Source organism: Pelobates fuscus, chromosome 8 (assembly GCF_036172605.1).
Source record: "Pelobates fuscus isolate aPelFus1 chromosome 8, aPelFus1.pri, whole genome shotgun sequence".
NCBI classification, from domain to species: Eukaryota; Metazoa; Chordata; class Amphibia; order Anura; family Pelobatidae; genus Pelobates; species Pelobates fuscus.
In genome coordinates this window covers 16,715,430-16,742,358 of record NC_086324.1, presented here as the reverse complement: position 1 = coordinate 16,742,358, position 26,929 = coordinate 16,715,430, and the positions used below count along the sequence as shown (strand labels likewise).

Below are 26,929 nucleotides of genomic sequence, written 5' to 3'. Positions count from 1 at the left end.
ATATGTTATCAAGAGATCTCGGAGTGCTGCTATACACCCCACCAGGTTTGTGAGTGATATCAGAACATCATCGGCGTATGCTGAAACCAAAAATTGTGTATCCCCTACTGTAATCCTGTGAATGTCCGGGTGTTCACGGATAGCTTGCAGGAAGGGTTCCAGAGACAATACAAATAGCAACGGCGAGAGCGGGCAACCCTGCCGCGTACCGTTACCCAACCTAAAAAGTATGTTTGGGGTTCCCGAAATACGAACCAGTGCAGTCCTGTTGCTGTACATAGTTCGTATCATGGCAGGATAAGATGGTGGAAAACCTAGTTAGATAAGAGAAGACCGAAAAGATAGGGCCATTTGACCCTATCAAAGACCTTTTCGGCATCGAGGGAGACCAGCACGGTAGGAGTCTTGACAGCGACTTGTTAATTTGCCAATTTTGATTTTAAATTTGCATTCACTTTGATTTTGCACTTTTGTAAATAACCCGGAATTTATTCTGTTACATCCACCCCAGCTATTATATATCCCACATATGGGTGGTGGGAACAGTGAAAAAATAGACACAAACATAAATAGTATGTGACAAAAAAGTAAATAAAGTAAAATGGCTAAAAACTTTTTTTTTTATATCTGTTTAATAAATGTAATCAATAAAAAAAAGACTTCACCTTTTAACAACAGTGTGCTTTCAAAAAATATTTTCCTTACAGAAGTGGGTTTCATTTATTGATTATGTTTGGTTCAGTGACAATGTAACTTTTGTATGAAACTGTCTTGCCCCCAACAAACGGATCACCTAACATTTTACTCCCATATCGAGAAAAATAGAGCATCAGTGGAATCACGGAATTCAGCAGTTCTTTAAAAAAAATGTTAAAAAATAAGTAGATTTGTAGGTAAATGGTATTTTCTAAATTCTCAACTCTCCTTTGACTCAACGGTTGGCTTATGATTTATGCACAGTTCACAGCAATTAGCAAGATCAGCTTTTCTTTAGTGATTTTTAAAATTTAGAAATGAATCCTGCTCTCTATGTTTAGGTAAAAGCAATGATTATAGTATTCATTAACTGAACTGTGTAAATAAAACCGTTATAGTTACTTGTACCCGATCCCAAATTCCTATACACCCTTCTAAACCTCTGTTCTTTAAATGTGCATTGGGATTTGTGGTGGAATGCAGGTGACTGTTATGCTTTTTTTATTCAGTTATTGTGTTATTTTGCATTCTAATAGAGTGTTTGCACCAAAGATTAGTTATATTGTATGGACAATAAAATATAAATATACGTACTAGTACAGGAATATGGATCCCTGTCCTTAGATCTATAATCTAGAACTTGGAGCCCTTTTATACAAAAGGTCTAGTGACATCGGCAAATCGCTTACAGTCCACAGACAACAATGGAGCTTGATGCAAAAAGCAAGAAGGGAGCATGTTAAGCCAAAAGATAGAGAATTTAAGAAGCTGCTTAGAAAATACTGTTCATGTTGTAATGAGAGGTGATTAGGGGATTTAAGGCACCTGCATCAAGAAACTGTGGCTGCAGGTCAGGGCAGCTACATATAATTTCTCATGAATCCCGTTTGTGTGTAGTTGTGCCATAGACATGTAAAAATGTGGAAACAGAAATCAGAGCTCTGATTAAACTTCTAATTAAATTATAAAAAAAAGTTTGTCTCTCAGATTCGTTGTAGATCTATACGTCCTTGTGTCATGTTGCTTGTTGGATCTTGTTTTGTTTAATGGATGTATCCAGTACTTTGCTTTATCACCAATCTCTCCATTTCCCCGGTCACCGAAGCATTGAGCGTTTTAGCCATGTTCCCTCCTAAAAACTCAATCTTCTGGGAAGGGTTACATCCTCCACCTGTTATGTCATCTCCCCATTTCTCATATCTTGTTTCTCATTCCTGGGTGTAACATCTTTCTTTCCCTCTCTTTGTGTTGTCTTTCTGTTGGTCATTGTGTCGTGTCACTTTGTGGTGTCTTGTTGTGTCTTTGTGTTGTGTGGGTGAAGCTCCCTCTGGAAGTTCCAGTCTCGAAGTGGTCACCCCGTTGCGCGATGTGAGTGTGTGCGCTGGGGAGGCAGCTGTGTTTGAATGTGTGGTGACTGGACCACCTGATCTCGACGTGGATTGGATGTTCCGTGGAAAACTGCTACAGCCGGCACTGCTAGACTGTAAGATGCGTTTCAACGGGAAGCAGTGCATCCTTCTGCTAAACTCTGTCCATGAGGATGACAGCGGTGTCTACACGTGTAAACTGAGCGCAGCAAGAGGTAACTTCACTATGTATTTTTTTTTCTAAAATATTTTACTGTCTACTGAATTTCTCTGGTTCGAGATTGGGCAATTTTCTTGATCAGTTGTACCTTATAAAGGATATTATTCACACAGCTTTGACTTTTGGTGGATTGACATCCGTAGATATTTAGGTCAGAGTAGCAAGGTTGGAGATCTGTTCCTGGTTTGCTGTTTTTAGCTTAAATTTTACAGCTCTTTTTAATTCACCCAAATTTACAAGCTGTCTAGATCCATGATTTGACAGAATCCCAAAATTAGATGGAAACTTACCTCCTAACTGTCCCTATTTAGGAGGGTCAGTCCTTATTTTGAGACAATAATCTCTCTGTCCCTCTTTTCTATCCTATTGTCCCTCTTTTATAGAAGCCCCATATTTTGTTGCGTCTGAGTTTATAACAGAGCTCCACAGCAATAATACCCCCAGTAATGTGTCTGAGTGTATAACAGAGCTCCACAGCAATAATACTCCCAGTAAGTGTCTGAGTGTATAACAGAGCTCCACAGCAATATTACTTCCAGTAATGTGTCTGAGTGTATAACAGAGCTCCACAGCAATAATACTCCCAGTAATGTGTCTGAGTGTATAACAGAGCTCCACAGCAATAATACTCCCAGTAATGTGTCTGAGTGTATAACAGAGCTCCACAGCAATAATACTCCCAGTAATGTGTCTGAGTGTATAACAGAGCTCCACAGCAATAATACTCCCAGTAATGTGTCTGAGTGTATAACAGAGCTCCACAGCAATAATACTCCAAGTAATGTGTCTGAGTGTATAACAGAACTCCACAGCAATAATACTCCCAGTAATGTGTCTGAGTGTATAACAGAGCTCCACAGCAATAATACTCCCAGTAATGTGTCTGAGTGTATAACAGAGCTCCACAGCAATAATACTCCCAGTAATGTGTCTGAGTGTATAACAGAGCTCCACAGCAATAATACTCCCAGTAATGTGTCTGAGTGTATAACAGAGCTCCACAGCAATAATACTCCCAGTAATGTGTCTGAGTGTATAACAGAGCTCCACAGCAATAATACTCCAAGTAATGGGTCTGGGTGTATAACAGAACTCCACAACAATAATACTCCCAGTAACGTGTCTGAGTGTATAACAGAACTCCACAGCAATAATACTCCCAGTAATGTGTCTCAGTGTATAACAGAACTCCACAGCAATAATACTCCCAGTAACGTGTCTGTGTGTATAACAGAGCTCCACAGCAATAATACTCCCAGTAATGTGTCTGAGTGTATAACAGAGCTCCACAGCAATAATACTCCCAGTAATGTGTCTGGGTGTATAACAGAACTCCACAGCAATAATACTCCCAGTAACGTGTCTGTGTGTATAACAGAGCTCCACAGCAATAATACTCCCAGTAATGTGTCTGGGTGTATAACAGAACTCCACAGCAATAATACTCCCAGTAACGTGTCTGTGTGTATAACAGAGCTCCACAGCAATAATACTCCCAGTAATGTGTCTGAGTGTATAACAGAGCCCCACAGTAATAATACTCCCAGTAATGTGTCTGAGTGTATAACAGAGCCCCACAGCCAAATACTCCCGTTAATGTGTATTTACACTATAATAAAAGTGCTACCCATCAGTATGTAGAATTCATGCAGAGATAATATTTCATTTAATCAAATAAGGCTCTGATTAAAACTTGATTGACTAGTTAGTTTTTTTCAAAGCATCATATGAATTGTATGTACCAGACCAGGGGTAGGCAATCTTCGACACTCCAGATGCGATGGACTACATCTCCCATTATGCTCTTACAACAACCATAATGCTGACATTTTACCAGGGGAAATGTAGTTCACATCTGGAGTGCCAAAGATTGACTGCCCCAGTACACATTCTCTGCCTATTACATGACTTTATATGTGATATGTGTGTGGAAATTGGGATCTGGAAGCTCGATTTGTGACCATCACGATACAATTTATGTAATCTGTGCATAACTTTAAAAGTATAAGAACATTTTTTGAAAAAAAGTATATTAAGGAAGAAAATGATCATCTTTTATCAGTAAAGTCTAACTTGTTCTCGCATTAAATATCCGTTCTTTTTTATTTTTCCTCTTCTTGGCAGATGAGCTGACATGCAGTGCGATGATGACTGTACGCCCTTCACTGGCGCCTCTGTTTACTCGGAAGATGTCAGATCGAGAAGCGGTGGAAGGCCGCAGTGCCAGGCTGGATTGTAAAATCAGTGGCACCCCACCTCCTGTAGTGTCCTGGTCCCACTATGGTTAGTGTTCCCACAGACAAAATGTCAGCCTAGCTTTCTATCCCGCATGTGTAATGGAAATGGGATATAAGGAAACACAGTGCAACCCTTCACATCCAAAACCATTCCCAAATCTCAGTAACCAGGATTTGTAACTGTTTGGGAATGTGAACAATTAAAAGTAACTTGACATCAAGACGGGACAAACAGAACCGTTTGTACAAGTCGTGGAATCTAAAGACCAAATATACATAAAAGATAAAACAAATATGTATAAATGCCCTTCCTACCTCCAAACCTTATACTCAACTGGCCAGCCATAAGGTCAGGAACATGGACTTCCTACCTCCAAACCTTATACTCAACTGGCCAGCCATAAGGTCAGGGACATGGACTTGACCATCATAGATAACTGATAATTGTCCTCCATCCATTAAAGAGGAACCCCGCCATTTACTCATGTGGGAGGCAAAATATTCTTCAAGTATTTTTTGTACTTTCTAAGCTGAATTTTGGGGATTTTTGTCTGGGTCTTCTTTTCCATAAATGGTGGAGATCCAATGGACAATTATGTTTATATTTTTTAAGGGACTGAGTTAAAGAGGGCCTGCGGGACCACGTGAATGGGAGATGTGATACAAGCCAATTTGCAGTAAACTGAGAATGCAGAACATATGATCCATCAAACAAGGGACAGTAAATAAGATAGATGTTAGTCTACGAGAGGCAGCCAATCAGGTGTTATTACATATCGGAGAGATATAAAGGCTAAACCATTCATCTGCAGTAGACCTTCACTGAGAGAGTGTTTATTAAACAGTCTTTAGCTGTTGATAAATGCCGAACTCAACGTGGTGAATAGACGGTTATGACATTTCTGAGCTGGAGTGAGTTCACTAAATAATATACCCATGGGATAAGTATTTCCCTCTCACTGTGTATGGCATTGTAATAATGAGAAATACTCTGGGATTTATTAACTAAACTGAGCACAAACAAGATTTTAAGAAAAAAAATGCAGAACTGTTGACATGACTTGGAGAATAGTTTCCCCTTTTTTTGGACAAAAAAATGTACATTCTCAGCGACCGGCTCCTGGTTTAGAGAATAACTCCTTGTGTTTCCTTGTTTCAGGTCGCCCAATTGAGGAGTCGGAGGCAGTCCATATTGTGAAGGAAAGGGGTCACCACACGTTACTCTTCACTCAGGTGGCCTTTGAAGATGAGGGACAGTACACAGTGACAGCTGTCAACCAGCATGGGAAGGCTGAGTGCTCTGCAGAGCTTTACGTAGAGGCCCCACGTCTTGCAGCTTCCTCTCACATGTAAGAACACGTTACAGGCCCACATGCTTAATGCTCTAGCTCAATGCTGTTTTACTTGTGTTTTCGTTCTATATGTGTTGTGATCCTGTCTTTTTGTCCTAGATATTTTATGACCGTCTTTTTGTCCCAGATGTATTATGAAACTGTCTTTTTGTCCCAGATGTTTCGTGAGCCTGTCTTTTTGTGCCAGATGTTTTGTCAGCATGTCTTTTTGTCCCAGATGTTTTGAGAGCCTGTCTTTTTGTCCAAAGGTTTTGTGAACCAGTTTTTTTGTCCAAGATATTTTATGAGCCTGTCTTTTTGTCCCAGATGTTTTGTGAGCCTGTCTTTTTATTCCAGATGTTTGTGAGCCTGTCTTTTTGTTCCAGATGTTTGTGAGCCTGTCTTTTTGTCCCAGATGTTTTGAGAGCCTGTCTTTTTGTCCCAGATGTTTTGAGAGCTTGTCTTTTTGTCCCAGATGTTTGTGAGCCTGTTTTTTTGTCCCAGATGTTTTGTGAACCTGTCTTTTTGCTCCATATGTTTTGTGAGCTTGTCTTTTTATCCCAGATGGTTTGAGAGCCTGTCTTTTTGTCCCAGATGTTTTGTGAGCCTGTATTTTTGTTCCATATGTTTTGAGAGCCTGTCTTTTTGTCCCAGATGTTTCGAGAGCCTGTCTTTTTGTCCAGATGTTTTGAGAGCCTGTATTTTGTCCAATATATTTTGAGAGCCTGTTTTTTTGTCCCAGATGTTTTGTGAACCTGTATTTTTGTCCAATATATTTTGAGAGCCTGTCTTTTTGTCCAATATGTTTTGTGAGCCTGTCTTTTTGCTCCATATGTTTTGAGAGCCTGTCTTTTTGTCCAATATGTTTTGTGAGCCTGTCTTTTTGCTCCATATGTTTTGAGAGCCTGTCTTTTTGTCCCAGATATTTTGTGAACCTGTTTTTTTTGTCCCAGATGTTTTGAGAGCCTGTCTTTTTGTCCAAGATGTTTTTTGATTCTGTCTTTTTGTCCCAGATGTTTTGTGAGCCTGTCTTTTTGTCCAATATATTTTGAGAGCCTGTCTTTTTGTCCAATATGATTTGAGAGCCTGTCTTTTAGTCCCAGATGTTTTGAGAGCCTGTCCTTTTGTCCAATATGTCTTGAGAGCCTGTCTTTTTGCTCCATATGTTTTGTGAGCTTGTCTGTTTGTCCCAGATGTTTTGTGAACCTGTCGTTTTGTTCCAGATGTTTGTGAGCCTGTCTGTTTGTCCCAGATGTTTTGAGAGCCTGTCTTTTTGTTCCAGATGTTTGTGAGCCTGTCTTTTTGTCCCAGATGTTTTGAGAGCCTGTCTTTTTGTTCCCTATGTTTTTAAAGCTTGTCTTTTTGTCCCAGATGTTTTGTGAGCCTGTATTTTTGTTCCCTATGTTTTTAAAGCTTGTCTTTTTGTCCCAGATGTTTTGTGAGCCTGTCTTTTTATTCCAGATGTTTGTGAGCCTGTCTTTTTGTTCCAGATGTTTGTGAGCCTGTCTTTTTGTCCCAGATGTTTTGAGAGCCTGTCTTTTTGTCCCAGATGTTTTGAGAGCTTGTCTTTTTGTCCCAGATGTTTGTGAGCCTGTTTTTTTGTCCCAGATGTTTTGTGAACCTGTCTTTTTGCTCCATATGTTTTGTGAGCTTGTCTTTTTATCCCAGATGGTTTGAGAGCCTGTCTTTTTGTCCCAGATGTTTTGTGAGCCTGTATTTTTGTTCCATATGTTTTGAGAGCCTGTCTTTTTGTCCCAGATGTTTCGAGAGCCTGTCTTTTTGTCCAGATGTTTTGAGAGCCTGTATTTTGTCCAATATATTTTGAGAGCCTGTTTTTTTGTCCCAGATGTTTTGTGAACCTGTATTTTTGTCCAATATATTTTGAGAGCCTGTCTTTTTGTCCAATATGTTTTGTGAGCCTGTCTTTTTGCTCCATATGTTTTGAGAGCCTGTCTTTTTGTCCAATATGTTTTGTGAGCCTGTCTTTTTGCTCCATATGTTTTGAGAGCCTGTCTTTTTGTCCCAGATATTTTGTGAACCTGTTTTTTTTGTCCCAGATGTTTTGAGAGCCTGTCTTTTTGTCCAAGATGTTTTTTGATTCTGTCTTTTTGTCCCAGATGTTTTGTGAGCCTGTCTTTTTGTCCAATATATTTTGAGAGCCTGTCTTTTTGTCCAATATGATTTGAGAGCCTGTCTTTTAGTCCCAGATGTTTTGAGAGCCTGTCCTTTTGTCCAATATGTCTTGAGAGCCTGTCTTTTTGCTCCATATGTTTTGTGAGCTTGTCTGTTTGTCCCAGATGTTTTGTGAACCTGTCGTTTTGTTCCAGATGTTTGTGAGCCTGTCTGTTTGTCCCAGATGTTTTGAGAGCCTGTCTTTTTGTTCCAGATGTTTGTGAGCCTGTCTTTTTGTCCCAGATGTTTTGAGAGCCTGTCTTTTTGTTCCCTATGTTTTTAAAGCTTGTCTTTTTGTCCCAGATGTTTTGTGAGCCTGTATTTTTGTTCCCTATGTTTTTAAAGCTTGTCTTTTTGTCCCAGATGTTTTGTGAGCCTGTCTTTTTGTCCCAGATGTTTGTGAGCCTGTCTTTTTGTCCCAGATGTTTTGTGAGCCTGTATTTTTGTTCCATATGTTTTGAGAGCTTGTCTTTTTGTCCCAGATGTTTTGTGAGCCTTTTTTATTCCAGATGTTTGTGAGCCTGTCTTTTTGTCCCAGATGTTTTGAGAGCCTGTCTTTTTGTCCCAGATGTTTTGAGAGCTTGTCTTTTTGTGCCAGATGTTTGTGAGCCTGTTTTTTTGTCCCAGATGTTTTGTGAACCTGTCTTTTTGCTCCATATGTTTTGTGAGCTTGTCTTTTTATCCCAGATGGTTTGAGAGCCTGTCTTTTTGTCCCAGATGTTTTGTGAGCCTGTATTTTTGTTCCATATGTTTTGAGAGCCTGTCTTTTTGTCCCAGATGTTTGTGAGCCTGTCTTTTTGTCCCAGATGTTTTGAGAGCCTGTCTTTTTGTCCCAGATGTTTGAGAACCTGTCTTTTTGTCCCAGATGGTTTGAGAGCCTGTTTTTTTGTCCCAGATGTTTTGTGAGCCTGTCTTTTTGTTCCAGATGTTTTGAGAGCCTGTCTTTTTGTCCCAGATGTTTTGAGAGCTTGTCTTTTTGTCCCAGATGTTTGTGAGCCTGTCTTTTTGTCCCAGGTGTTTTGTGAGCCTGCCGTTTTGTTCCAGATGTTTGAGAGCCTGTCTTTTTGTCCCAGATGTTTTGTGAGCCTACCGTTTTGTTCCAGATGTTTTGTGAACCTGTCTTTTTGTTCCAGATGTTTTGTGAGCCTGTCTTTTTGTTCCAGATGTTTTGTAAACCTGTATTTTTGTTCCACTGTTTGGTGTCTTTTGAATCTGCCCTTTGCACCAACAGTTTTGTTTTCTGATGTTGTTGTTTTTTGTGAGTTTGTCATTTTGCAATATCTGTTTTATTTATCTGGGTTTGTCTTTTTACTTATATTATAATTTATTCTTAGTGCAATACATAACATTCCATGTAAAAATCTAGTGGGCACTGTACTCACAAATTAGGCTATGTTATCTTTAGTGAGTTTGTATATTCTTCCTGCAGAGCATGCAGTGCAATTGTGTTGGTTATGTTTAGTATTATTATGCTTGCTTGGTTATGTTTAGTATTATGAGTATAATATTGTTTTGTGCCCCCACTGACAAGTTCCAAGCTGGAGAAGATGCCCTCCATCCCAGAGGAACCTGAGGTCCAGGAGAGTGAAGTGGAGGGAGTTGTGATGCCGGATTTCCTACGGCCCTTGCAGGACCTGGATGTGGTAGAGTCTCGCGAAGTTCAGTTGGAGTGCCAGGTGACTGGAATGCCGTATCCCACAATCACCTGGTACCACAACGGGCAGAAGATTGAGAGCTCGGAGGATCGCAGGATGACTCAATGTGAGGGCTGCTACAGCGCCTGCCCCTTTACAGTATAGCTGTCCCCTAATTTCACTGTGAGATCCTACTCATTAGTCCCCCCATTTCCCAATGTGCAGCAGGGTGTGTGATAATGTATAGAATGAAGGCCCCATTACTGTGTTCATTGTATCCTAAGCAGGCAAACTGTGGCCTTTACCAGTGTGGGACATATCCATTCACCCAGAGAGATCCATAGGATTCTTCTTATGCCCTCATCCCAAGGTAGCCACATATCAAAGGCTTAATGAAGTAGATCATCAGGTTTCCCATTCCCTTGACTCTAAATATACACAATGCCATTGAGTGCAAACTCCTCCCCCCCCCCCCCCCCCCCCCCCCCAGCCTGGGGATATGATGTCCATTTAAAAACATTATTGAATATAATGATTAAAAAAGTAAAAATGTATAAAAAATTATATTGGCATTTTCATAACTGATCTTTGACCAATAGTTAATACTGCACTGAGGTTTAAACTAATGGTCTGATCCTCTTTCTCCCAAAACTGTCCGCTTTGTAGTTAAGGACATTCACCGTCTGATGTTCCCTTCGGTCAGCCATTCCCATGCTGGTGTTTATAAAAGTGTTATTTCAAACAAGGTGGGGAAGGCAGCCTGTTACGCTCACCTGTATGTCACAGGTAAGAAGGTATTTCCTTTACTGTGTACAACTACCTGACCACAAACGTTATGCCTATCTACATTATTGGTCTCCTTAATACAGACGTGGTACCCAACCCTCCAGACGGCCCACCTGTCATCACTTCTGTCACTGGAAAGATCGTTAAACTGAGATGGAACCCTCCGAAAAGACTGGATCCTGCGATAGGTACCGATATTATTATAGTCTGTCTTTTCGTCTGTCTATCTTTTAACTAAAGGCAGCAATTTGTATGGAAATTCATTTTATGTATTTAGTCTTCGATCGCAATCAATAATCATCAAAATGTTACAGGCATCCAATGATTTCTAAAGTTCTTTGCCCCCAAACATGTCAAGTGTGAGATGTATTCTGGAAATTCAATGCAATACCTATTGGGAGGTAAACCTGTAGCCTGCTAAACCCAGAGTGGCTAATAACAATAATGTGTAGAAAATCAGAACTGCCCAGGATAGCTGTGATTGGTGAACTCTCCCCTCCCACCCTTTGAATAGACGTCAAACAAAAACAGTGTTGTTGGTCATGTGTTTTTTTTTTTTTTTAACCAGGGTTGCCTTCACACAACAGGTGGAAAAGAGAGGTGCCATACCACCGTATGGCACCTCTCTTTTCCACCTGTTGTGTGAAGGCAAAAATCCTTAGTGGGTGGGGTGAAGGTTTTTCATCCCTTTACCAATCCCCGTGCTGCGGATCAGGGTTTTTTCATGTATTTTTTTACTTTGAGTTTTATTTAGAGGGACATCAGAAGCCTTATGCTCTCTGCTGTTCTCATCACCCATGTGTCAGTGCAAGAGGGCAAGTGGCTGTCCATTCATTAAATTAATTGAGTGGATGGACTAATATATGTTCTGACCCCTCCTGTAGATATAATGCCAGGGGGAAGCCAGCCAGCCCTGCAATCCCCCTTCTTGTGCATATGAAAGCTTAGTTTATGCCCTCCGTTGACAATAAAAAATAGCACCCTTGACTTGGCATTGAGAGTGTGTATTTTAATGGATTAATAATGTTTGATTTTGTTTCCTCAGACCCGTCTCAGATCACATACTCATTACAGCAGCAGGTTCTGGGATCTCCCCAATGGACGGTCATAGCCGGCAATCTGAAGGACACCAGTTACATCATCAAATCCCTGACTGTAGGACACACGTATCTGTTCCGGGTTGTCACATGCACGTCAAACGCACACAGCAAGCCATCACCAAGCAGTCAGAGTGTGAGTCTGCTCGACAGAGGTAAGTGGGAAAATATTATGACTGCAATATGAAGGAAGCCATGGTGACAAATTCTGAAAAAATGTAAAGTTGGATTCATGATATTTAAAAACGCAACACAAAATATTTTGCGTGGGGGGGGCGGCATTTTCTATTTAAACAATATGTTTTAATTTATCTATTCTATTTCTCAATAAAACAGAAGACACATTTATTGAAGACAGGGCAATAAACTCATTGTATTTATATGGATATGCAGAAGTAATATAATTTATTAATATAATAAAGATTCACGTGCAATTATAAAGGAGAAATTCTTCAGATACAGGATTACCCCAGATGGTGAAACGCACGGGGATCTGCCATTAAGGAACATCAGCTGTTGATTGCGGCTCTGTTTGGTAGTATAGCCTCCTATCCTCTTCCTTTGTGCGTGGTGTGGGGGTGTTATATAATATTATTGTGCTTGAACATAAGATCATTCTGCGGGGATCAGGGATAGGGTTCTACTCATTAGGAGTTATCAGGGAAATAAGAGAGAAGAGAAGAACAGGCAAGGAGAAGGGAAATATAGGAAAAAAAAATGTAAACTTGTGCCTGATATTCAGAATGTGTTGCTACTCACAACTGGAATACAAGTCTATAAGCTGATTGTCCTGCTTTGCTATTACAGGTCCCTACCTACAGGAGGCTCCCATAATTATTGATCGCTCTGAACTCTTGTACCTGGTGGAGAATCAGCCCCTGTGTGTGACCGTTACCCTTAATCACGTAGAGGCTGCAGTCACCTGGCAGAGGTAACCCACCCCATCTGAAATCAGAAAATGTCCATAAACGGCCAAGCTTTCACGTCTGTTTTACTTAAAGTTTAACTGAAAGTTTTGTGCAGTTTAGTGAATAATAATATTGGAATAAATAGTAACAGTAACGTTTATACAGTATCCAGGAAAGGTATGTTTTCATGGTGTTATTGCCCTACTTAAGGCTATTAATGTTGTCGTTATTCATTTTATTGCCAAGATTTCCCATAATGCTGTGCAATGGGTATTTCAACAAAGTGTACGGGTTCAAGATAGCAAAATATATTGCGATTCAAACCAATGCAGAAGGAAAGAAGATTTACCATTGTCTTCAGCTCTGCAGTTCCAGTTATAGAGAATAACAGCTATATTTGTTTTCTCAGAGGTGGTACGGTTCTGCGCGATATCGATGGCGTGTGCGAGACTACTATGCCAGATGATCACCAGCACTCTCTCACACTACTCAATCCGAAAAAGTCTGACATTGGCCAATTGGTATTTGAAGCCAGGAACCGTTACGGATCCGATCATTGCACCATCTCCATCGAGATGGCAGGTACCGAGTAACACCCTGGACATTGGGCTTGAAGGTCATTGTTAGGACCATTATCTGGGACTACATATAGATAAGGAATGGGAGCAACTTATTAAAGTATTTTTAAGAAAAGCCTCATAGCTAATTATAATTAATTTCTTCATGGCAATGATGGCTTCCTGACATAGCATTTCTCAAAAAAATCACCAAGACCATCAATGGTCCAGGAATGACCAATATTCATTCTGGAACAAACCCGTGATCATTCCCAAATCCATGCCCATTCCCAGTTCCACTTACACGGACCAGCATCAACATCTCAGACATTTAGTACACCCAGAACTAAATGACCATTAGCTGTATGAGCTGGGCACACACACTTACATTAGCTGTATAATCCTGGCACACTCAGTAAGCCGGGCACACTCACTGACCATTAGTTGTATAAGCCGTGTACTCTCTGTGACCATCCGCTGTATAACCCGAGCACACTCAGTAAGCCAGGCACACTCACTGACCATTAGTTATATAAGCCGTGTACACTCTGTGACCATCCGCTGTATAACCCGAGCACACTCAGTAAGCCAGGCACACTCACTGACCATTAGTTATTTAAGCGGTGTACACTCTGTGACCATCCGCTGTATAACCCGGGCACACTCAGTAAGCCAGGCACACTCACTGACCATTAGTTATATAAGCCGTGTGTACTCTGTGACCATCCGCTGTATAACCCGGGCACACTCAGTAAGCCTGGCACACTCACTGACCATTAGTTGTATAAGCCGTGTGCACTCTGTGACCATCCGCTGTATAACCCGGGCACACTCAGTAAGCCGGGCACACTGACTGACCATTAGTTGTATAAGCCATGTACACTCTGTGACCATCCGCTGTATAACCCGGGCACACTCAGTAAGCCAGGCACACTGACTGACCATTAGCTCTGTAAGTCAACCTTGCACCCATGACACACCCTTAGTGCAGACATCAAACTGCAACCTAGAGACTCCTTCATTTTATTACTTTTTCCAGAACCTCCTCGCTTTGAGTCGATCATGGAAGACATAGAGATTGGCACTGGAGAGACGGCGCGTTTTGTGGTGGTTGTGGAGGGAAAGCCCATTCCAGACATCATGTGGTACAAGGTGAGTCTGTTACCTAACTGATCCGTCTTGGATGGTCTCCCTAATCCTCAGAGGGTCTGCATGTTTCTCTTTCTGTAACTCCCCTGTATGTAGTGTATATGCTGTATGTAGTGTATATTCTGTATGTAGTGTATATGCTGTATGTAGTGTATATTCTGTATGTAGTGTATATGCTGTATGTAGTGTATATTATGTATGTAGTGTATATTATGTATGTAGTGTGTATTCTGTATGTAGTGTATATGCTGTATGTAGTGTATATTCTGTATGTAGTGTATATGCTGTATGTAGTGTATATTCTGTATGTAGTGTATATGCTGTATGTAGTGTATATTCTGTATGTAGTGTATATGCTGTATGTAGTGTATATTCTGTATGTAGTGTATATGCTGTATGTAGTGTATATTCTGTATGTAGTGTATATGCTGTATGTAGTGTATATTCTGTATGTAGTGTATATGCTGTATGTAGTGTATATTCTGTATGTAGTGTATATGCTGAATGTAGTGTATATGCTGTATGTAGTGTATATTCTGTATGTAGTGTATATGCTGTATGTAGTGCATATTCTGTATGTAGTGTATATGCTGTATGTAGTGTATATTCTGTATGTAGTGTATATGCTGTATGTAGTGTATATTCTGTATGTAGTGTATATGCTGTATGTAGTGTATATGCTGTATGCAGTGTATATTCTGTATGTAGTGTATATGCTGTATGCAGTGTATATTCTGTATGTAGTGTATATTCTGTATGTTGTGTATATGCTGTATGTAGTGTATATTCTGTATGTTGTGTATATTCTGTATGTAGTGTATATGCTGTATGTAGTGTATATTCTGTATGTAGTGTATATTCTGTATGTTGTGTATATTCTGTATGTTGTGTATATGCTGTATGTAGTGTATATTCTGTATGTTGTGTATATTCTGTATGTAGTGTATATAATGTATGTAGTGTATATTCTGTATGTTGTGTATATTCTGTATGCAGTGTATATTCTGTATGTTGTGTATATTCTGTATGTAGTGTATATGCTGTATGTAGTGTATATTCTGTATGTAGTGTATATGCTGTATGTAGTGTATATTCTGTATGTAGTGTATATGCTGTATGTAGTGAATATTCTGTATGTAGTGAATATTCTGTATGTAGTGCATATGCTGTATGTAGTGTATATTCTGTATGTAGTGTATATGCTGTATGTAGTGAATATTCTGTATGTAGTGTATATTCTGTATGTAGTGAAAATGCTGTATGTAGTGAATATTCTGTATGTAGTGTATATTCTGTATGTAGTGTATATGCTGTATGTAGTGAATATTCTGTATGTAGTGTATATGCTGTATGTAGTGTATATTCTGTATGTAGTGTATATTATGTATGCAGTGTATATGCTGTATGTAGTGTATATTCTGTATGTAGTGTATATGCTGTATGTAGTGTATATTCTGTATGTAGTGTATATGTTGTATGTAGTGTATATTCTGTATGTAGTGTATATGCTGTATGTAGTGTATATTCTGTATGTAGTGTATATGCTGTATGTAGTGTATATTCTGTATGTAGTGTATATGTTGTATGTAGTGTATATTCTGTATGTAGTGTATATGCTGTATGTAGTGTATATTCTGTATGTAGTGTATATGCTGTATGTAGTGTATATTCTGTATGTATATGTCAACATGTCCTGTCTCTGTCAGCTTTTCTGTTAGTAATATGTGGATATATTGTACACAAAATGTTATATTTAATATTTTGTCTGCTTTAATCAGTTTTTATATATATGTATATACAATCATGGTATTGTTTGCAGTATGTTTTCGGTATTTATAAATATGTACACAAAATAAAAATCCCTATTTACTAGATGTATCCCTAATGAAAACATGCATTCATTTATTTATGCATTTTTACATTGGTGGTAAATCTAAAAACAGATTGCAAAAAGCTGCAGATCTCTTATCTGCAGCCTATGCGAGCCTAACCCCGCCCTGACTTTCTGTGGCTGTCCTATCACAGACTTCCCAATGCAGCTCAATTATCTCAATTGCGAGGCAGGTGCTCTGGGCAACTGCTGCCTCTTGAGTTTAACCCCACTGAGCTAAACAAAGCAGGAAGTAGCAGGACTGATTGTCTGACAGGGGGGGGGGGGGGGGGAGGGGGTGAAAGAAAGTTAATTTATAAAAGTGCCAATGTCTATTGAAATCTGCACTTTTTATAGAATGAAGAGGACACGCTCTTCACACATAAAGCATTTCAGCAAGCTCAAGGGCTTTAGGGGTCTGGGGCATTCCCTTAAAAAAATGTATGAGTGACTCTGTTTGTTGTATAATAAAGTGTCGGGATGTTATGTATGTTTACTGTACTTGCAGTATGGGGTTACATGCAGCATTTCTCTGTGTATGCAATACATCCTTCTATAATGATCTATAACCCAGGACATACTTGAAAACGAGAGAAATCTCAATGTATCTTTCCTGGTAAAATATTTTATAAATAAATAATGTGTGACCACGTGCAATAACCATGTGATTTAGTATAATACGTGTTTCTGTACGCAAAACATGTTTCATATGACTTGTTCCGGTTTGCTGTGCATTTATCTTTATATATTTAATGTCAGTCTGTATAGAGTAACCGTTCACATGCAGTGTGTGCATGGATTTAGTACGCGTGTCTCTTTCCTAGGATGGAGAGCTGTTGGCTGAGAGTGGACATTTCAGCTTTGTGTACGATGACGCAGAATGCTCCCTTGTGATCCTTAATACCGCACCTGGAGACTCTGGCGTCTTCACCTGCACCGCGCGCAATGTGGCGGGAGAAATATCCTGCAAAGCTGAACTGCAGGTTTACGCAGGTAAGACACAGGAAGGACGCAGGGTTATATAAATGAGATCACAGTAACATTGTTATAACAGTAACAGGTTCGTAAGATGTTGTTCTCTGTGTACAGCATGGGCTCTCAGGACAGTTAAACTTTTAAACGACATATATGTGCCCAAGGCATCAGGGTTTATTCACAAAATTACAATTTGTAGCAAAGTAAAAACCAGTTTGCTAAATGTTGGATAAAAATTAACAAATAGCTCATTTTTGAGAGTTGGTGAATTCTATAATATACTTTGCAATCTGGAGTTAAATTACAAATCTCCTTTGTTACAGAAAACTGTACAATAAAAATAACATTATGTATCTATAAACTGCACAATAAGCCATACAATAAGCAGTGTAGTTTTTATGGTTATAGTGCTTAGAGTTCATGTATTTGTTTATTAATACCTGCTATGGTACGGCCTGGTCTATGGATATTGGGTGACACTTTTGCATTATTGCCAATATTCTCTGCACACATGATTAAACACAACAACACAAACATCGCTAACAGCATTATTTATCAAAAACACAAACATTGCTAACAGTGTTACTCTCTGCGCACAGTATGATACATACATCACAGCAACACAAACATCGCTAACAGCATTATTCCACAACAACACAAACATCGCTAACAGCATTATTTCACAACAACACAAACATCGCTAACAGCATTATTTATCAAAAACACAAACATTGCTAACAGTGTTACTCTCTGCGCACAGTACGATACATACATCACAGCAACACAAACATCGCTAACAGCATTATTCCACAACAACACAAACATTGCTAACAGCATTATTCCACAACAACACAAACATCGCTTTACATTATTTCACAACAACACAAACATTGCTAACAGTGTTACTCTCTGCGCACAGTATGATACAACACAAACATCATTAACACTGTGATTCTCAGCCGGCGGCATGGAACCCCAACAGGTTCTGACATTTCATTCTCCTCGACATTCACATTAGGATGCTTTAGAATGTGTTGTCAATTGCTTTCTTCATTTAACCTTATTTGGTTAAACTTTATTTTCTTTTTATTATGTTTATCTATTATTATCTAGTGCTCTGGTGTACAAATACAGTTGTGGGGAACTTTATAAGTAAAAAAACATTCACCTATTCTACCATTTGCACCAACAATTAAATTATTATTGTAATTATTGTATTATTATTATTATTATTATTATTATTATTATTGTTTTTAAAGTATATTCCATACTAAGAAAATCTAACATTGTGGTTGCTTCAACTGTCAGTGGCCTGAAGTATTTTATTAATAACATTGAGATGTTGCATAAATAAATACCTCGTCATAGCTTTGTCAGGTATATCATATTCAAAGCTCACATACCCACAATACCTCTCTTCTCAGGATCCGCTATTAACTGTGCGAATTCCACTGGGATAATTTTAGATTGCCACAAACATTCTTCATGTTTGCTGTAAAATCTTTCTTCCTACAATCCTGGATGGTGATATTTCTCATATCCCTTGTCTTGTCTTGGATACATCGTACCGACCGTTAAGGTTTTAATGACAGACCCCACAGTTAGTGTTCCTTCTCTGGCCATTACCCAAACTAAAAGATTAATGGAGGTTTTGCTCTTAGTGTTCGAAGAGTTTGTCGAGTTTAATAATGATTAAGCATCCTACTGAGAGATCCTCTTGCTACATGATTGCCTCGTTTGATATCCCCGTGGAGACAAACTTCCTTTCAAACCTTCTTGAAGACTCCACATGCTCTCTCTGAACGTTAACATTGCAAAATGAAAATAAAACCCAAACCTGGCACTTAATAACCCTAAATTTATAAGTAAGGACGCCATAGCGTGAAGCCCAGTCAAAAGAGAAATATTTTTGGGGGGGCGGAGCCAGCGCCTAAGCGGGACAGTCGCAGCTCACAACAGCTCTGACTCCAGGACCCGTTAAAACCCGTGTTTTAGCGCAAAAAACTAATTTCGGGACCAGATAATCGGACCCCCAGATCCCTTAAGTTATGGGGAAAAAGGCAAAGAAAAGCCGGGCTGATCCTACCTCCGGATCCCAAGATATAGGCAATTTTCTACGCCTGACTCCACGAAAAGAGCCCGCCAAGATGGCGCCGAGCGAGGCCTACGCCACGCACTCCTCGGATGAAGAGAGCCTGTCCGACTCTGCTTACACTCCTGGCAGGGCAATACTCAAAGCCCCACAAGCGCACGAGCTCGGAGACGCAGCCCCTGCCACCAAAGCAGACATTAAGGCCCTGATGCTCAACATCAAAGCAATGTTCGACGCCGACATGGCGCAAGTACGCAGTGAGATTTCAGCGATATCGGGCCGTGTGACAACGGCTGAGGAGTCTCTCAAGAGCACCAAGGTGGCACAATCGGCCACGGATGCAACGCTGGGGTCCCTCCAAAAACAGTGTGCGACGCTGACGGCCCAAATGGCCGGCATGGAGGACAAGGCGAAGGCCAGAAACCTACGCATCAGAGGGGTGCCCGAATCGATCACAAACATGGAATTGCCGCACTATTGCAGAAGGCTCGTGGCTACGCTGTTAGTCCCAAAGCAAGCCAAACAAGGGGGACTGGACTCCTGCTTCCGACTACCTAAAGCAGCCAAAGCTCCGGAAGAAGCTCCAAGGGACGTGCTGATCAAATTCATCAGAGACTCAGATCGAGGGGCCCTGATGGGCGCCGCCAAGGGTTCCCCAACAGTGACCTTTGAGGGAGATACCCTAATGCTCTATAAAGACCTCTCCAGGCAGACCCTCACATGGCGCAGATCCCTCCGACAGGTTACTACTCTGCTCCGAGAGAATTCCATTCCGTATAAATGGGGGCTTAACCGCCTCATAACAGAGCAGGCCGGCAAGACAACTTACCTCTCCCATATCTCCGAGGCGTCCAGCTTCCTCCGACCACTAGGACTTGGGCTGCCCATGGTGTCAGCGAGTGCCCGGCCGCTGTGGAATGTAGAGGACATAACCCCGTTTGCGCCCAGAGAACCGACACCGAAGGCAGCAAGCTCCCTGACCTGAGATCAAAGTCCTACGGACTTGATACCCATTTTGACCCCAACGGGTCGACAATGCAGGACGGTGACCTGGACTCTATACACAAGCTCAAGCACCAATGATACAAATGCGGCTTTGTTTTGTTTTGTTTTGTTCTACATATGCTCTGTTTTAACTTCTGTTCGTTTTTAAACACATGATTAGCTGTAGTATGCACTGTGTCTTTCAAAAGTAGCGCTACAATTTAAGAGTTAATCGTCAGTTTTAAATTAAACTCCATGCTAACTGGCTCCGTAAGCAGACAGCTAGGGATGCTGTTTAAGTTGAATCTTTCCCCCCTCCTTTTACCTGGTTGATAGGCGGCCTATGGCCATATATCTGCGAGTATTAAACTTTAAATATAAGAGCCCTTGTAGGTATCCAGACTCGACATCTTTGAGCAGGGCCCCCCCCCCAGCCGACTACACGCACCCTCCTACCAACCGGCACCAAGGCTATACTTCAGGCAAGAGGTGTATCAGACCGTATAAATAAAAAACGGGTAGATTAGCAAAGTGTGATGGTTGCCATAGAATTTTATTAATCTGTTGTATAATGTGAAAAACGTATTGCACTTGATGTACAGCAATTTTATATTCTGCATACCCATGAAAAATAAAGAATTAAAAAAAAAAAAAAAAAGAGAAATATTTTGGCTTATTGCACATAACTTATTTATATGTTTAGTAAAGTATAATTTTTTGACTACACACGTGAAACAAGAATGGAGATACGTTAAAAGCAGTGTGTTTTGAATTCCCTAAGTGAGTGAAATTATTCCTGAACATTTAAACAGTGTAGAGGCCGTGGTGGACATAGAAGAAGGTGCCACCACCGAGCTAGGGGATTATATAAACAAAGTAAGATACTTTAATGTTCACAAAACATTACAGGTTTCATTTGGACATTTCTCAAGATCAAGATTTGCAGGATCTGAAGAATACAGGAAAGTTGGTGGCTGATAATAAGTCATAATAATAAGGCATTAATAACTGCAAAAAAAACTGAAACATTTAGGGGGCCAGGTTGAGATGAGATACAAGCTTGTTACTAATCACATTCTATGTAGAGAAGATTTGCAAGTGAGAGGAATGTGCCTCGATAAGGTGCTGTGTCTCCAACCGTAATAGAGATAATGAGCAGAGATGGAACTGGAATTTATAAGGGCTTAGTTTCTGTAGAGCAGATGAAAGCACAAGAAATGTCTGGAGAAAGTTGGAATGTTTATGGCGATCTGACACATGATGAGTAGAAAAGGATTATCTTGATATACTTCTATAGTTCAAATAACGGAGACCTAGCGTCTAACGAGGAAAAACGATACAGCATAAAAGATAAAAGATGGCGTAGACTTTTGTACCATTTCATGTGATGAGCACATTACTTTGACATTGTTTCCAGAAATACATGATGTTTATTATTCCCAGGTCGACCCTTGGATTGGGGTTATTTTTAAATCTGTATGATACAAAATATGGTATGAGGTTTATACGTCTGTTCGGGCCTTTTCCCTGAACTATGTGTAAATTGGCGAGAAATAACAAAGTAATTGTAAATTTAATGTCATAATTTTTACATTGAAAACTATTCTCCATCCTTCTTATTATTCAAAGAAAAAAATAAAAAATGTTGGCCTAAAATGAAAAATGGTGTCAAACCTATATGCTTATTTTAGTTCACAAAATAGTTTGCGAACCTGTGTCATAATTTTGTATTTAAAATTAAATTAACATTAAAATGTTTACTTATTAAGGAATATAACAGCTGTAATAAACTATAGTGTAACTGTAAGGGTTTAAAGTAATGAATGTTAACAGTTAACAAAATAATTACAAAATCTAAAAACCTAAAAAGTTGCTTTTTGTATTTTGCTCAGAGGATCGAGGGGCTGGGTCGTCCGTGGATGAATCCAGCAAACTGAAAGTTCGTGGATTGAGTGATTACTACAATATCCTCAAGGAGATCGGGAGGTGAGGAGTTGGGTAGTGTGCATTTAATGCGATGTACTGACAGCGCATAGATTGACGGTTCCAATCTGTGTGTTTGTTTTTTTGTTAGAGGCTCTTTTTCATATGTACGTCACGTGATAGAGAAGAACACGGGCAATGAATTTGCAGCCAAATTGATTTCTTGTCCTGGTGAAGCAAAGGAAAACGCACGCAAAGAAGGAAAGATTCTGTCTCAGATCAGCCACGAGAGGTTCACACGCTTCCATGAGGCATTTGAGAAGAAGAATGCTCTCATCATCATCTTGGAACTGTATCCACTTACTGGTCACGGGTGGAAGGGGTCAGACTGGCATAGGCAGTGATAGGTTATGGTAGACACTAGCAGAATATGGTTATATTTTAACAGCGCACAACTAAGATTAACAGATACTTTATAGTTCCACGTTCTTGGAAACATTATGATTGAACATGTTTAGTGTAGAGGACACTGTGACAAGAGGAAAGGAGATCACATTGTAGCAGAACATGGCATGAGTACTGTATTGTCATAACATAATATTAGGTTTAAAGTTTGGAGATACCCTATGGAAAGGTACATCAATAATGAGGAGATACAAACAAGATTGAGTCCAGAATTTACTAAAGTGCAATGTAGGATGTAATGTGATAAGGAAATGATGGAATGGACACAATGTGACGTGTTACAGTCATGTTGTAGGATTCGCTGCTTCATGGTGTCTTCGTGAAATGAAAGAAAAGGGCAGAGATGGAATCTTATAAGTACATATAGCTGACCGTAGCTTTTAATGTAAGCAGACATGGCTAGAGCAGTCTACCATTGTATGGGGAGTGCATTGCTTTGGTATATCTGTGAGCAGGGCTTACCGTCCCAGTCCTCAAGGCACACCACATGCCACAGGTTTTGTCAGTATCGCCAAAGAAATAGAATTGGAAAATGTCTATATCCTGGATATCAAGAAACGCCATAAACCATGTTATCAGCGAAAGGACTGAAGCAATTTTTTAAAGCTTAGGAATACAGTACAACATTCCATTGGTTTCTATGGCGATTGTCAAATGTTGTACATTGCCCCAGAATCTAGAGGAATGTTATGCAGTGGCACATATTACATGGCGGGTACTGATTTCCTGGGAATATGTCTTCTAAGGCTCATGTGGATTAACCGTGTAGGCTAGGTACCTTATGTGTTTTAACCCCATGGGATGTTTCCATGTTTAGATCTCTCATGGCAGGAGTAAAAATATCTAGGGAAGTTTTCTGTCTTCCTTCTGGGCTGGGGGTGTCCTGTATTCTCATGTGGGACAGAGGGTAACCTGCGCCACAAGCATACAGGGATTGTGGAATGCGGTCTCAGACCATTCTTCTATCTGCCAGAGTTGCGTCGGGATGTCTCTTGGCGAAGCACTGCGGGATGGAGGCAGGATTGGTGCAGGCCATTTAGTACCTCGGGCCTGTGTGGCATTGTGTCTGGGTTTACACACGGCTGCATGGTGAGATATGTCTGTACGCATGACATTTATAGCACACACCTGTTGTCACTAGGGACAATGACATTGTGTGAAACAGATCTCAGCGATTCCTTGGTCACACTGTGCAGGTACAGACACACAGATAAGTGGGAGTTTATTTCACTTGTACTTGCCCCCCAAGACAGACATTGCCCGCCCTCCCCTGTGTATTCTCCTTGACTGACGATAGCTGTTCCCAAGAGGAACTTCTCGACAGAGTGACCAGAAAATCTACAGTCTGTGAGTCAGAGGTGAGGAACGTCTGATGTGCCCCAGGGTGACTGTACATCTCACAGGCTCTATGAGTGAGCTGTGCTCGGTGTATGGAGCTGCCAATGGATGTGACTAACTTTGCACTCTGTGTGTACTTGCATTGCATGTCCAGATATAAATGATGTCGTTGTCTTTAACATTGCACTGTGTGTATATTTAGAATTGTGTGCAACTAAGAGTTCATGGTGTCTGTGTTTGTCAAAATGTGCTTCTAACAGAGTACACTGCATGCAGCCTGCTTGTGTAGCTGTGTATGTGATTGTAAATATGTTATATTAGTGATGTGTGTAAAAAAGTATGTAGCTGGCAATATGTGTAACTGACAGTGTACAGTGTATGTGGTTATCAATGTGTGTGACTGACAGTGTACAGTGTATGTGGTTCGCAATGTGTGTGACTGACAGTGTACAGTGTATGTGGTTATCAATGTGTGTGACTGACAGTGTACAGTGTATGTGGTTAGCAATGTGTGTGACTGACAGTGTACAGTGTATGTAGTTAGCAATGTGTGTGACTGACAGTGTACAGTGTATGTAGTTAGCAATGTGTGTGACTGACAGTGTACAATGTATGTAGTTATCAATGTGTGTGACTGGCAGTGTACAGTGTATGTGGTTATCAATGTGTGTGACTGACAGTGTACAGTGTATGTGGTTAGCAATGTGTGTGACTGACAATGTATGTAGTTAGCAATGTGTGTGACTGACAGAGTACAGTGTATGTGGTTAGCAATGTGTGTGACTGACAGTGTACAGTGTATGTAGTTAGCAATGTGTGTGACTGACAGAGTACAGTGTATGTAGTTAGCAATGTGTGTGACTGACAGTGTACAGTGTATGTAGTTAGCAATGTGTGTGACTGACAGTGTAAGTGTATGTGGTTAGCAATGTGTGTGACTGACAGAGTACAGTGTATGTGGTTAGCAATGTGTGTGACTGACAGTGTACAGTGTATGTGGTTAGCAATGTGTGTGACTAACAGTGTACAGTGTATGTAGTTAGCAATGTGTGTGACTGACAGAGTACAGTGTATGTAGTTAGCAATGTGTGTGACTGACAGTGTACAGTGTACGTAGTTAGCAATGTGTGTGACTGAGAGTACAGTGTATGTAGTTAGCAATGTGTGTGACTGGCAGTGTACAGTGTATGTAGTTAGCAATGTGTGTGACTGACAGTGTACAGTGTATGTGGTTAGCAATGTGTGTGACTGACAGTGTACAGTGTATGTGGTTAGCAATGTGTGTGACTGACAGAGTACAGTGTATGTGGTTAGCAATGTGTGTGACTGACAGTGTACAGTGTATGTGGTTAGCAATGTGTGTGACTGACAGTGTACAGTGTATGTGGTTAGCAATGTGTGTGACTGACAGAGTACAGTGCATGTGGTTAGCAATGTGTGTGACTGACAGTGTACAGTGTATGTGGTTAGCAATGTGTGTGACTGACAGTGTACAGTGTATGTGGTTAACAATGTGTGTGACTGACAGTGTACAGTTTATGTGGTTAGCAATGTGTGTGACTGACAGTGTACAGTGTATGTGGTTAGCAATGTGTGTGACTGACAATGTACAGTGTATGTGGTTAGCAATGTGTGTGACTGACAGTGTACAATGTATGTGGTTAGCAATGTGTGTGACTGACAGTGTACAATGTATGTGGTTAGCAATGTGTGTGACTGACAGTGTACAGTGTATGTGGTTAGCAATGTGTGTGACTGACAGTGTACAGTGTATGTGGTTAGCAATGTGTGTGACTGACAGTGTACAGTGTATGTGGTTAGCAATGTGTGTGACTGACAGTGTACAATGTATGTGGTTAGCAATGTGTGTGACTGACAGAGTACAGTGTATGTGGTTAGCAATGTGTGTGACTGACAATGTACAGTGTATGTGGTTAGCAATGTGTGTGACTGACAGTGTACAATGTATGTGGTTAGCAATGTGTGTGACTGACAGTGTATGTAGTTAGCAATGTGTGTGACTGACAGTGTACAATGTATGTGGTTAGCAATGTGTGTGACTGACAGTGTACAGTGTATGTGGTTAGCAATGTGTGTGACTGACAGAGTACAGTGTATGTGGTTAGCAATGTGTGTGACTGACAGTGTACAGTGTATGTGGTTAGCAATGTGTGTGACTGACAGTGTACAGTTTATGTGGTTAGCAATGTGTGTGACTGACAGTGTACAGTGTATGTGGTTAGCAATGTGTGTGACTGACAGTGTACAGTGTATGTGGTTAGCAATGTGTGTGACTGACAGTGTACAGTGTATGTGGTTAGCAATGTGTGTGACTGACAGTGTACAGTGTATGTGGTTAGCAATGTGTGTGACTGACAGTGTACAATGTATGTGGTTAGCAATGTGTGTGACTGACAGTGTACAGTGTATGTGGTTAGCAATGTGTGTGACTGACAGAGTACAGTGTATGTGGTTAGCAATGTGTGTGACTGACAGTGTACAGTGTATGTGGTTAGCAATGTGTGTGACTGACAGTGTACATTGTATGTGGTTAGCAATGTGTGTGACTGACAGTGTACAGTGTATGTGGTTAGCAATGTGTGTGACTGACAGAGTACAGTGTATGTGGTTAGCAATGTGTGTGACTGACAGTGTACAGTGTATGTGGTTAGCAATGTGTGTGACTGACAGAGTACAGTGTATGTGGTTAGCAATGTGTGTGACTGACAGTGTACAGTGTATGTGGTTAGCAATGTGTGTGACTGGCAGTGTACAGTGTATGTAGTTAGCAATGTGTGTGACTGACAGTGTACAGTGTATGTGGTTAGCAATGTGTGTGACTGACAGTGTACATTGTATGTGGTTAGCAATGTGTGTGACTGACAGAGTACAGTGTATGTGGTTAGCAATGTGTGTGACTGACAGTGTACAGTGTATGTGGTTAGCAATGTGTGTGACTGACAGTGTACAGTGTATGTAGTTAGCAATGTGTGTGACTGACAGTGTACAGTGTATGTGGTTAGCAATGTGTGTGACTGACAGTGTACAGTGTATGTGGTTAGCAATGTGTGTGACTGACAGAGTACAGTGTATGTAGTTAGCAATGTGTGTGACTGACAGAGTACAGT

General features: G+C 40.4%; 1 protein-coding gene across 3 annotated transcripts in view; it reads left to right on the top strand.

The window, feature by feature from the left end:
- SPEG (striated muscle enriched protein kinase) overlaps positions 1 to 26,929 on the top strand; it is a 253,793-nt gene that overhangs the window by 126,357 nt on the left and 100,507 nt on the right. For all 3 annotated transcript variants that reach the window (XM_063429309.1, XM_063429308.1, XM_063429310.1), the window contains 14 exons: positions 2,018 to 2,278; positions 4,408 to 4,566; positions 5,680 to 5,869; positions 9,555 to 9,784; positions 10,324 to 10,443; positions 10,527 to 10,631; positions 11,489 to 11,695; positions 12,348 to 12,471; positions 12,858 to 13,030; positions 14,045 to 14,157; positions 16,849 to 17,017; positions 21,968 to 22,061; positions 22,150 to 22,350; positions 23,761 to 23,821. In XM_063429309.1, the coding sequence (XP_063285379.1) occupies positions 2,018 to 2,278; positions 4,408 to 4,566; positions 5,680 to 5,869; positions 9,555 to 9,784; positions 10,324 to 10,443; positions 10,527 to 10,631; positions 11,489 to 11,695; positions 12,348 to 12,471; positions 12,858 to 13,030; positions 14,045 to 14,157; positions 16,849 to 17,017; positions 21,968 to 22,061; positions 22,150 to 22,350; positions 23,761 to 23,821 (2,207 nt within the window). The remainder of the gene's footprint in view (positions 1 to 2,017; positions 2,279 to 4,407; positions 4,567 to 5,679; positions 5,870 to 9,554; positions 9,785 to 10,323; positions 10,444 to 10,526; positions 10,632 to 11,488; positions 11,696 to 12,347; positions 12,472 to 12,857; positions 13,031 to 14,044; positions 14,158 to 16,848; positions 17,018 to 21,967; positions 22,062 to 22,149; positions 22,351 to 23,760; positions 23,822 to 26,929) is intronic.